Source organism: Teleopsis dalmanni, chromosome 1 (assembly GCF_002237135.1).
Source record: "Teleopsis dalmanni isolate 2A chromosome 1, ASM223713v2, whole genome shotgun sequence".
Classification (NCBI taxonomy): domain Eukaryota; kingdom Metazoa; phylum Arthropoda; class Insecta; order Diptera; family Diopsidae; genus Teleopsis; species Teleopsis dalmanni.
This window is the reverse complement of record NC_051846.1, coordinates 106,750,787-106,764,637: the sequence shown is the minus strand read 5'-3', so window position 1 is coordinate 106,764,637 and position 13,851 is coordinate 106,750,787. Positions and strand designations below refer to the sequence as shown.

At 33.9% G+C, this 13,851-nt stretch overlaps 1 protein-coding gene across 1 annotated transcript in view; it reads right to left on the bottom strand.

Annotated features, from left to right (window-relative positions):
* LOC119665125 (inhibitory POU protein) overlaps positions 1–12,633 on the bottom strand; it is a 68,737-nt gene extending 56,104 nt beyond the window's left edge. Inside the window, exons 1-4 of the mRNA XM_038074435.1 lie at positions 12,615–12,633; positions 11,226–11,457; positions 9,331–9,494; positions 9,087–9,276 (exon numbers count right to left, since the gene is read on the bottom strand). Coding sequence (XP_037930363.1) covers positions 9,215–9,276; positions 9,331–9,494; positions 11,226–11,457; positions 12,615–12,633 — 477 coding nt within the window. The 3' untranslated portion in view covers positions 9,087–9,214. The remainder of the gene's footprint in view (positions 1–9,086; positions 9,277–9,330; positions 9,495–11,225; positions 11,458–12,614) is intronic.
* Positions 12,634–13,851: the final 1,218 nt, after the last annotated feature.

The following is a 13,851-nucleotide window of genomic DNA, read 5'->3' as shown; positions in this document are numbered from 1 at the left end:
ACACTGCAGTATGTAAGGTAATCCACCAAAATCTTGCATTCAATCATGGCTTAATCTCTAAAACTTGTCCAATTTACCAATATAAACCCACTACGGTGCTAGAAAACACCAATTTTCGTATGCACTGGGATCGACAAGTTTACACAGATCGACTAATAACACATAATAAGCCTGATATCCTACTGGTTGATAGAAGAAATGATTCAGCATACCTGATTAATGTTGCTATTCCGAATAATGGCAACATTGAGCAGAAATATGCAGAAAAGATGAGCAACTACATACCACTGGCTAGGGAAATCAAAGAAATTTGGAGACTTCAGTGTGTGGTTTTTGTGCCACTGATATATTACCCAAAACCCTCACACACTCTATGGACATACTTGAACTCTCTAAACTTCTAATAAATACTATGCAGAAATACGTCTTGTTGCATACATGTGCAATGGTGAGGGAAACGATCAACATTCTTTAAAAGGAGCAACACAATTTAATAGGTGTAGAACATGGACTACACTTCAACAGAGCATAAATTCCTTGATGCTTGTCATCCGGAATTTTGTGAATCCCAGTAATAACACCTGCTGAGATGTAAAATTCAAATAATAAAAACAATAATCTCATCATCTTAACGACATTGTTTGCATCAGAGAACTACAATGAGTACTGAACACTCGAATCGTTTTTGTGTATTCGACTCCACCTGATTCATACATGTAGCTGACAACACTTATATTGGGTTTAACTCTGGAAGAAGCGGCTATGACTTCAGAATCTGTAACCGGGGGGATCTCGTTTAATTGAGTGTTTATCGATGTTAAGATTCTAAGTTCTCCATTTTTTGGGAACAAATGTTTCACAATATTCGCCATTATTTTAGGACAAGAAGGTACCGAGCCTCTTAACATCTTAATTTTTCGCATTACTATTTTGTACCCCAAACATTTTGGTCTACATCATTGATCAGAGTTTGAAAAGCTTGGTTCTTACTCCTATCAAAGACGGCTTTTATTTTCGTAAAAAGAAAATAATTGCATTTCTATTTTAGGGAAACACACGTTGCTTTTCTTTCTTAAACAAAGAAAAATTCTATCTCGCGAGCACACTTCACTTAGGTGCGATTCATACTGTCATGATTGACACATAAAAGTGTTTGGAAAAACATAAACGTCAATTCACGAATGTGTTCTAGCACCATGGTTTCATTCGATCTGACGCAAACGTAGAGTTGAATTTCCTTTAAGCCAGTTGGATACCTGGGATATCTTCGATTTGGTATCGGTCATTTCCAAGTACATTGACTACAATATATGGACCTCGATATTTCCGCTCCAATTGGCGTGACTCGCCTGTGACTGATGGTTCGTTTTCAAGCACCACGAGATCACCAACATTGTGCGGGAAAGGTTCGGCATGCTTTTCATCGAAACGGTGCTTCCACTTTGCACGCTCCTCAGCAATATTCTTAACGGCTAGGTTTAGTTTCTCGTTGATTGTAATGGTTGATAATGGGTTTTCCGCGTCGGCATGGACGGCAGTTAACAATCGATTTTGGAGGTCATCGCGCAGCTGAAAGTCGAACACTAGTTCGTTTGTGCTGAAATCAGAAGTTGCGTTTTTTTGTGAATTCACTGCCCATTGTAAATTCCGTAAGTTCAGATCCCAATTGTTTGGATCTTTGTTCGATGTTCGCAGATATGATAGGATTATCTGATTTGCTCTCTCAACTTGTCCGTTAGCTCGCGGCGTTTGTGCAGCTGTTTTGACATGTTGAATATTATTGTTGCCACAATACTCCTCAAATTGAGAGGATGTAAACGATGTACCCCTATCGGTAACAATCTTTGCAGGTAACCCGAAATAGCTGGACATCTCGTTTAAAACGGCGACTGCAGGAGTTGTTTTTGTATTACGTACAGCTTTCATAACCAGAAAGTTAGAGAAAGCATCTGAAATAGCCAAGATCTCTTTTACTTTTAATGAAAGGTTCGAGGTGATTGATGCGAATCAAACGGAAAGGTATCGGTTCAACGTAGTCATAGTGCAGAGTACCCTCGCGTTTTCCTCCTCGTGATTTGGAATAGCAGCACTCCACACACGCAGCTAAATATTCCTTTACATATTTTCGCATATTCGGAAACCAGCAATTTTGTTTAATACGCTCGATAGTCTTTTCTAGCGCAAAATGACCGGTATCTTCGTGGCAGGACAGCACAACTCTCCATCTTACAGCTTTTGGTACAACAAATTGTAATTTGTATTCATTTTTAATTTGTTTTTCTTGTGGGGACTTTAAAGCTCCGTTTCACATAGCAATTAATTCCAAGAGCTCTTTATCTTGTAGCTGCATTGTGAGAAGCCAATCATCAATATTAGCAGTGATCTTCATTATAAAACCGCCAGGCTCTACTTCATTTGGTGGTTGATCGGGAGTACGGCTTAATGCATCTGGCTTCCACGGTTTATCTTCGTTCTTTTGAAATAATACACCGGCTAGACCAACACTACTTGCATCGGCATGCACTTCATGTTCAGCGTTACTGTCGTACAGAGCTAGAACCGGACCGCTACATAGCATATTTATAAGTTTGTCAAATGTATTTTTCTGCTTAACACCCCATACGAACTCTTGTTCTGATTTTCGTAGCAACATCGTGATTGGTTCTGAGATAATTGAGTAATCCTGAACAAATCTGCGGAAAAATCCAGTCAAACCCAAGAAGCGGTTGGCTGTTTAAAATTTTTAATTACAGCTATGTTTTAATTACCTGGTGCTATTCCATTTTTAACAATAACGTGCCCTAGTTGTATAAGTTCCGTTTTAAAAAATTTGCATTTGGACATTCTTAGCGTCTAATTGCTCTCTTTTAACAAACAGAGAAATTTTTCTAACCGTTCTAACCGTCCTTCTTCTATACTTTTACTGGGCATTATAACATCATCGAAATAAATTAAAACTTCACCACGACCCGTCGGCAACGCAATCTTATCCATTGTCGCTTGAAATATTCCGGGGGCGTTAACCATTCCAAATGGCATTCTGTTGTATTCGAAATGACCATCCGTAGTAACGAAAGCTGTATATTGTTTTGAGGACTCTTCAATTTCTATTTGGTGATAGCCCATGCGAAGGTCAAGTGTCGTAAAGAATCTGTTACCTGAGAGCTGAGCAAACTGCTCCTCCATATTTAGCATAGTGTAAGGATTTTTAATAGTCATTTTGTTTAGTGCACGATAATCTACGCAGAGTCGATGCTCACCATTTTGCTTTTCTACCAGAACCACGGGTGGGGCATACAGTGATGACGAAGCACGTATGATGTCATTTTTAAGCAAATCAAGAACAATGTCCAAAACGATTTTACGTTTGGCGAATGCTATCCCATATGGTTTTGCCCGAATAGGTACGTCAGTGTTTAATTTAACACGCATTTTGTTAATAACACAATTGCCTAGTTCGGACATACTTTCTGCAAAAACACCAGGGTATGTTGAAAGTAGATCTTTTAATGGTCTGCGTGCTTCCTACGTTATTTCCACCGATGTTTGCAGATCTTCTATATGGCATTTGATTCCCTCTATGATAAGACGTTTACAATACATTACGACCTAGCAAAATATTTTCGGGTATTTTTCCGTCATCCACGATCAACAAATCGGTTTAAAATTCGTTATCATCAAATTCTACGACAGCATTTATTTTAGAGGTGCAAACAAATTTTCCATCGGTGAAACCACTCAAAGTTACCGAACAACGCAGTATTTCATTTTTAAAATCTTTTGCAAATGTCTCCAGAATTAGAGTGTATGCACTCTAATTACCAGGATCTATAAATGATCGTGACGGTTTTTGATTTACTTTCACAACTTTGGTCACAAGCTCATCTCTTTTTTCGCAAGTACTTTCAATTTTGTTAACCGTTGGCTTATTCTCCGCATTGTTTTACATACTAGGACAATTGTGGTTCAGGACACTTGTTTGAATAATGGCCTATTCTAGAGCAATTGAAACATTTGACTTTTCTAGTCGTCTCGCTTTCCTCACTATGGAGCGTTTGTATCTTAGAATTGTCTTTAAGATCATGATTAGTATTTACCGGGTATTTTGGTTTTAGTTTTTCGTTAAAGTTCTGAACATCATTATATACCGTATAAATATTTATATCATGTAAGACTTCATTACAGAGAGCGTATTCATTCGAGATTTTCTGCTTTAAGCGTGGCTCATTGATGCCATTAATTATATACCGAGCAATTGTATTTTCGGGTACGTTTCCACGAGTACCTATAGACATCATTTTGTAGTAATATTCTTGCGGACTTTCATTAAATTGTCTCTTCGTTTGGGACATTTTGATGTACCATATACGTCTGCTATGTTTTCTGTTGAAGCAAAGTCTTTCAAAAATTTTGTAACAAATTCCGTCCAAGAAAGAAACACTTCTTGCGAATCAACCCAATATTTTGCGTATTCTTGCAACTTTTGTTGCACTGCAAATACTATTGTTTGATCGTCCCAACGATATGTAGTTCGTAACATATGGATGCATTTTATGAACTGATTTAGCATAAGAGATTTGTCGCTTGACGGATTGAACTCGGGCAAAAGAGTTACAATCTTTCTAACGTTTCCATAAGGATTTTGCGCGTGTGGTGGGTAATATGCAATACGACTCCCGTTCATATGTTCATGCCGCATATTACCTATATAACTCGTGCTTGGCACACTACCAACTGGCATGCACCCCAATGCTGCATACTGTGGGTTCGGCCTTGATAGTATGTACGGCTTATAAACTGGCACAGACGTTGTGAAATGATTTAATTGAATCGTTGAATGAATTGAATGATTGAATCGGCATGTAGTTCTTATGTAATGCACAATTATGGTTTATATTATGCGCATTAACCGGAAATGTATTCATTCCCGACGATATTAGCATAAAATTATTTACAGACGTTGACATTATTGGCCTGCATATTTACATTAGGTATCGGCACTCCCATTGTCGTGACCTTGCTTACATTCAACTCTGCCTTAGATTTATTTTCATTCTTACATACTGGAAAAGACATACTTTGTGGCTGAAAATTCTGCTGATTCGTTTGCAGTTCACATAACTTTTTTTCAAGAAATTAACTCTTTCCTTTAACGCGGCTGTATCATTTTGAGCAGTTACGTATGCTTCTTCACCATGATTTTTCTCTAACTGGCGAATTAAATCTTTTTTATTGCCGCTGGTTGGCAATTCTGCGTTTTCACATTTTTCCCGTAAGTCGTTTATTGTTAGACTGCGCAAATTCATCGTTATCGTTTTGTAAGGTTAATCCCACTTCTGAAATTGTCAAAGACGGCTTTTATTTTCGTAAAAAGAAAAAAATTACATTTCTATTTTAAGGAAAAACACACGTTGCTTTTCTTTCTTAAAAAAAAAAACTCTGTCTCGCGAGCACACTACACTAAGGTGCGATTCATACTGACATGATTACACATAAAAGTGTTTGGAAAAACATAAACGTCAATTCACGAATATGTTCGAAAATAGTTTGTGTTAAGGGTGACACTCCTATTAATTGCCTTTTTAAGTTCAAATCTGCTCTCTAGGTATTTTTGTAGAAGCCTTCCTGTATCTACTCCAGATCTGTGGCGTTGAAACTGCCTCAAGGAGGCAAGGCATTGAAATCTTAGTAAAGAAATTTCTTCCGTCCACCAATAGTTAGGTGCGCGCCCATTACTTCTGCCTTTTCTTGACATTGATGCATCGCAGATGTTGCATAGTTTCTTCGTAAGGTAACTTGATTTTTCAAAAGCATCCCCGACTCCGAAACTCATGTTTCGGTCATGAATTCCATCAATGCATTGTCGAGATATTTAGTTTTCTAACCTATTTGTTGTGCTTTTCTCTGCGATTTTTTAAAACAAACTTCTCTCTCAACGATATAGAAAAGCAAATGGCATTGTGTTCGCTGTGGATGTAGTGGTTTATTACTTTCCATTGCGAACATTGATGACTGGCTGGCAAAGGTGAGATTTATATAGGATACGCCTCTACCAATATTGAACGTTGGGCTATGCCCATTGTTCAGTTGTGTTAGGTTTAGTGAGGTGAACGTCTCTAATAGGGCTCCACCTCGGCGCGTAGTAATAGTACTGCCCCATTCGACTACGCCAGCACTGAAATCCACTGCAACAATGATGGGAGTTTTATTTCTGACTGTTGCTGATAGCCTATCAAGAAAGTCTTCAAATCTCTCTTAGGAGATATTTGGGAATATGTAGCAGCTGCACACGTAGATACCTCGGATTCTATCAAGTACTAGACCTTCCTTTTGTACCAGTACGCTTGGTTTAAACATTATCTCCTGTCTTAGCCAAATGGCTGCCTTTACAGAAGTATCTTGTACCCATTTGGAGGTTTCTTTTGATTTGTAAAATTCACTAAATATGAGTACATCCGATTTTAATTCCTCACATCGATTTAAGTTCAATTGCAGATATTTAATCATTTTTTGGACTTAAGCTCCTGCATAACTTTCGTGAAGGATTCACATTTGAAACTTCTTGAATAGTGTTGATTACCACCCTTGTAGCACGTTTTTGCCCTATCACCATCTTCTCCACATCTCATACATGTGCTTTATCTATTATTATCGCTTTTGCTGTGTCTAGCAGCATGCCCAAATTGAAGGCATTTAAAACACCTCAAGGGTACAATATGCTTTCTGATCCTGCTGCGCACCCTGGATTTATATTTGGTTTTTTACGATTATGCTCTGTGTGTTGAAATTATGACTCGTTCTTCTAATTTATTTTAAATTTGATTTTTGATGAAATTTTTTACTGTCTTTGTACAAAAGTATGAAGTTTGCCTAATGTAGGGTAAGTTAGCACAGTCAGTTGCGCAACCATAGTTGTTGTTAGTTTAAATGCCATTAATATGTTCAATAGTAAAGACAGTAATATGCCCTATAGTAGCAATGATAATATGAAGTATAAAAACTAACACTACATTGTTTAATAATTAATTATAGTTTGTTCTGTAACACAACACAAACACAACATAATACAACACAAAGCATCAATAAAAAAACAACACAAAAATAATAAAAGTTTTAAGACAATTAATACAATCCACCACTAAAAAGCTTATAATAAAACAAACAATAAAAAAATTGCATAGGCTAATTTTGTGAACAAAATTCTGTTGAAGCCACAAGAACAAAACGATAGTCCACGTAACACTTTTCGACTACAAAAGACGAAGCAAGAATGCAATCGAGACAGTTACCAGTTCGACTTCTCCCCTACGCTCTGCAGTATGGCCCACAAATTTTTGTCCACCTTTCAGGTTCGAGTCGGTTGCTCTCTGTCCTGTGATTACCCCATCGACGCCAGTGTTCCCAAGGGCTCTGTTCTTGGACCCCTTCTTTTAAACGTATTTATAGCAGACATCCCTCTCCCGCGGGCCCCTGTTAAGCAAATCTGCTTCGTCGGTGACTGCCTTGTCTCCATGCGGTCCCTCTTCGAATATTATACCAAGTGAAAGATTAAACTCAACCTCTCCAAGATATCTGCTATTGCCTTTCTCGGCCAGTAGAGTAATAACGCCAGAGGGTTTAGCACTAACACTAGGCTCAGGCTTAACAACTCTCCCATTCAGCTTGTTCCTGACTGTGTTGTTGCTGTACGTACATTTTGGTCAGTAAAGACCGGCAACTTATTGTTTTTTTGCCTTATATTGTTGACCGCATTAAAACAAAATATATAACAATTTAGATTTACTGTCAGGTTTAGATTGACTGTCAAGCTTGCGTTTCGACATATTCACTTTTAACTTTTGTTCCAAGAAAATAAACTAAATATATCTACTAAAAAGTGTATATCCTACTTATTATTTATTTTTACGATGTGGTGATTTAAATGAAAAAAAAAATAATATATGTTCACGAGGATTTATTCATAACATTATATTCCTATAACTTATATAATAATAATAAACTAAATATTTAATTACATTTACGTTAAAGTATTTATTTTAAAGAAATATTAGTTTATGTACAATATTTACTAGTTAATTAGTAAACATTCTTAAGCATTGACAGACGGGAGCTAAATTATCATTAAGGGGTTAAATTATAATTTATTTATTCATTTAGCAGTTTTAAATGATCATTTGTGGTCTTTAAATGGCCGAATTTAACCCAATTTATTCGTCACTTAGGTTTTTAGAAATGGTAATGCTGCATATGCAAGTGAAACGAAATAAAAAATGGAACAAACTTCAAGCTATTTGATTGTCAAAATGTATACAAAACATATTTGGAAACATTGGTAAATGTAAGTACTTGTTATATTTTTACATATTTTATATTTTTTTTATATATTTTATATTTAATTAAAGCAAGTTTCTTTAATTTTTCTTGCTTATCCATTTTGAATTTAAAATTCTTTCTTTTGCTTTTTCAATAACAAAAAACATATGATACAGCAACTTCTTAATGATAATTTATACCGTCTGTCAGGGTATTTTTAAAATGATCATTTAAGGCTACTTAATGATAATTTATTGCGCTCGTCTGTCAATGCTATTAGTGTTGCAAATAGGAATAATTTCATTTATTGTAAAAATTATTAGTTGTATACAATACATATTTGTTAGGGTTATAGAGTGAACAAAGGCTCAAGCAATCTAGTGAATAAATTCAAGTTACACCAGCAATAACAATTCACAATTATATTCCCCAGCGACAAACTGGTGAATACACTAGTACTGAAGAGTAACATGCACAAACTGAAGCCGGTAACAACAACTCAATGTAAAATTCTCTAGTTGAATATATATAAACTAAACTTAAGATCGATTAACGCTATATATTTTTTTAATTATTAATATTAACAGGTACTGTTGGTTGTGCTGGAATAAACAATAAACAATTTTTGACAATATTAAGTATTTTATCTCCAATTTGAGCCATTTAATTAACTTAGTCTGAAATCAAAATCGACTTTTTTATATGTACTTATCACATTATTTATGAAGGGTATATCAATATATATGTATGATTCTTAAGATTAATGAACATACCATTCTTATCAGAATTGTGTTTTTGGTTGGTCCATTGTTTGCCTGGCATTCCTTTAAGTAAATTTTGTTATTTAATTCAGCAACTTAGAAATGCTTCATCTATTGAAGTTTCCAGAAAAAAGTGACTATCAGTATCCAAACCCTGTCGAACCATGACCAGTCATTGATGGTGTGACACTACTAACTATACCTAATTGTGTTGTTGCATTATTTGATTGTCAGTGTTGTGCAGCAAATTTCATACGTTTTTGTTTTTGCCTTTGATTGCAGAACCATACACGCACTACGTTTTTCTTTAAGTCCAACTTCTCAGCAATAGCAGCAATTTTTTCTCCAGAAGGCCTCGGTTGTACAGCAAAGTAAGCTTCCAGTGATCGTTTTTCAGGAGCCGCAATGGAAGTCCTTTTTCTTGAAAAAAGGCTCGATATAGATTACTTTACATATGTATATATTCATTTTTGAACTTGACTTCTGGTATATAATGCTTAAAAACCTGAATATGTAAAAATTTCGGAAAAAGTTACAAAAGTAGGAACTGAATATGTTATAGATTCTTTTGGAGTGTATGTAAATGTCTTAAGTTTTTTCACTTATAGTGTGAACCGTTGTAGTAAAATGTGGATCTGCGAAAAATAGACCTGTTTCATTTCGTGAAAATTGGAAGCACCGATAGATATTCTATCTACTAAAATGTCGCATACATAAATTAAAACGAATAATAAATTACTTACTAAGTAATTTCGGCCTCTAGCTACCTTCACCACTTCAAACTTGAAGTTATAACATATTTGCTTTATTTTTCTGTTTTTTATAATTTTTTGGCTTTTTTTATTTTCTGAAATGTAGGAAAAATTAGTGGAACTCCAATTTTCGCAAAACAAGAACAGCTCACATACACATACTAAGTTAACTACTTTATATATACAAGCTTTACAAAAGATTATAAAAACTGTTTCAAATCATATTTGCGGTTGTATCATAATTTAAAATAACTCCACAAACTTTAATAGATGAAATAAAATTCAGTCAATGTCCTGTTAGAGGCATACTGATTTCATGAATGAATACAAATATGTTTTGCGGTTCACTATTAACCAATAACACACAGTGTAAGAAAATTTATCTAATGCTGGATTCACACGAGAGATTAGATTTTAATTTTATCTGTCAAAAATTTTAAAATGACTTTTGAAATCAAAAAGTAAAAATATTGATTCAGACGACGTATCATTGTAATTTTATTGTCAGATTTATTATATATTCACACTTTGTACCCATTTTCATAAAATATTTACTACGCACATATGATATATACATGTGTTAATTAACATATTTGCTTCATTTTGAATGAAAATTTTATTCACTCTTCAAAACTGTTCACAACAGCACAAGTTTGTACTGCACAATTCTGTACTACGGGGAACTGTTCCAGTTAAAATAAACTTGATTTTGTAGAAATTACGATTCATTTCTATATTTAACTGTCAAGATTTCCATTCTTAATTAAATTTGTTTCGCTACCGAAATCACGAATAATTTGAAATAACAGCTAAAATTACAATCGAAATTCTCGTATGAATTCAATATAATTGGTCAGATATATATGAATGTATATATTTGGTATTGTATTGTTATTTTGTATTGATTCTGTTTATTGATTTAAATTAACTACAAAAATTAATATAGGAACGAATAATTTTATATCGTTGAGCTCATTCATAAAACGTGTGTTCATAACTTTGAGCAAAAAGTGAAACTGAACTGTGAATTAGTATAATAAAGAACGGACAGATCGATAAGCAAGCATTCTAATATATCCATAAATAGACGATGACCAGATTTAGTCTTCGCTTGATTTAGAGTACTTACTCCTATTTATGCCTTATAATGTTTTACAAAAATATTGAAAACCCTTTTGATACAATATAGGATGAAAATCTTATTTCAGGAAATAAGTTTTTCTTCAGGTGTTTGTGGATTTTGTACGTGTAGATGTATAACAATGTTTTTATTACATTTTATATGAAGACATGGCTCTTAATTATTATTTCAATGACATATGGTTAAATTAAAGAGATTGAAAAATATGTTTTTTTGCAAACAGTAATGAATATTGCCAATAAATAAAACTTTGTGTACCTTTTCTTTTCACCTGTTGGAAGAACACTAGGAGCATCCGGATCTCTTCTTTTGTTTTTAGCTTGTGCTTCCGCTTCCTCCAGCCATGCCTGTAAAATTGGCTTAAGAGCAATCATATTATTATGCGATAGCGTTAGGCTTTCGAAACGACATATTGTACTCTGAGAAAGTGCTCCAACTCCAGGTAACTTTAGATTTGCTAAAGCCTTTCCAACATCAGCTTGAGTGACACCTTAAATGAATAGCATAATAATAAATTTCTAATTATAGTAACATAAAATATTGTAGAAAATATGATAGTCTATTGCATCATGAAAGGTCATTGAATAATTATTACAAATAAAAAAACAGTCACTGTCCTTTATTAAATTTCACTACATCAAACAAATTTATCGAGTGTTAAATAACTGCTTCTTTTATAAAAACCATTAGAAGAATTAAGTATGTTGTCAGAAATTGTAATTATAAAATCTTATATACATACACTTTTTTAATTGTCACTTATGTTACGTCTTCAGTGCATTGATAATCATAACAGTTTGTATGTAATATATACAGTAGGGTGGTTCGAAAAAAAGTTTTTTTTAACCAAAACAATGATATATTACCGTAGTATATTGTTTGAACTATCAGAAATGTAAATACCATAAAACGTCAGTCATATTATGATATATACCAATCTTACATATACTGAATATATTCGAAATTGTCTGGTTTCCCTAACTTCATTTATGCACATTTCACTCACTTTTTGAATACAAAACGACTCAGATCCCACCACGAGTATATGCTTGCACTTCGAGATTCATCCATACCCTACCCAATCAACAATAGATAGAGTGTTATAGACTCTCTACAATAGAGTGGGTTATTAATTTCTTTACATTTCACATCTAATCACACAGCTGCCCATACGAATAAAGTTAAGACTTTACTGAAGTTCTAGTTTAATAAACTTGTAATCTGATTTGTACGAAAAATCACGCACGTTCAATCTTGATAAGTGTGTTGCTCTGATTGAACTATGCTTTGCACTTTGCAAAAATTAGCAGTACTTATGTGACACATCAAGAACAATTTCCAGAGAATATTAACGTTGCACATTGTCAGCAAATACTGAGGTTTATTTGCAACTACCTTTTTTAGAACTTCAGCTGGGATCCCAAATAGTACGGTGTTTCGATGTTTTTTGGCTTCAACTCTAAGTTCTTCCTCCATGAAAATTTCGATGTCATCTGAGTGAACTTGTGCGGCGTTTTTAACACTTCTAACATTGTAGTTTGAAAAAAAAATTGTGTATTTATAATTTCGTTCATTTTTCCCTATTCCAAGTAATAGATTCTACTTTCACGCCTAATGTCTTTGTGATTATATTCATTCCCAACTTACTGATCTCGATTGAAGTCATTTTGCATTTTATGCTATAGAGTTCAATACGATTATTTCATTATTTCGCAAGTTTCAAATAATGAACTAATAAAAGTTATTTTTACAGACCACTTATGATGGACAAATCTTGATTTTGATAATATTCAATGCTCTTTAAACATGATTGCAATTTGAAGTATGTAAGGTCTTAGTAGTATGTAATGCTAGCAGCACAGAAGCTGCTTCTATTGACATTGATGGAGTTGGTCTCTATTATGAACAGTCAGGGGCTATCATTATCAATGACTGCATAAATGAGATCAGTTTACATGACCATAAGGGTTTTGTAAAATGAACTCAATGCAGTTAAGAGATTTCACGCTTATATGAGCCAAGGACACTAGAAATTTTATTTCTAATATTTTATTTTTGACATCTGAAAAGTGCGCACAAAATAAATCACTCCGCAGCTTTTAATGTTTTTTTATTACCCAATGGAATACAGTGATCATAAATTTAATTAAGTCAATTGAGACAGTGACTCTAAATAAAAATCGAATAAAATTGTGCCCGATTTTAAAAGATAAGTGAACCTTTTGTATAATTAAAACAATTGTTTTTTATCAAAAAAAAAAAGGTCAACTTTGCAAAATTAATTTGTTTTGAATTTCTATATTAATATTTTTCCACACACATCTTAAACAGCTGGTAGAGACAGCATTCGAGTATAGAGCTTAAAAGCTTCACATAAATAAAAAGAAGACGTGTTGTAAATTGATTCAGAAATTATACCAATTACAAATCGCTTATTGTGTAATTTATTAATAAAATTTTTTCTGTTTAATTTTTTTTTTTTTATTTTGTATTTTTATATAAAGCGACTGAACAAATAAAATTTAATAATAATAATTCATGCCTATAAATAGAACACCGCCTCCGGTAAAAGAAGGCGGTACACACCAACTAAAAAGTGATAATTCGCCAGCAGATGTTGGAACTAAACAAGAACATAGTTTAGCAGAAAAAATGAATAAACAAAATAAAGACATTTCGAATTTACTGAAGGTTTCTCAACGAGAACGATCAGGATCTATGAGCGGAATCCATAACGCTAAAATCGATATTCCACCTTATGATATTAAATCGTACAGAAAAGAAGAATGGAACGAAGTTAAAGCGAATACAAACAACCAAATAAGTGCGATCACACAGACTGGTTTGGATCGCTACATTAATATTAAAAGAAAATTGAACTCAC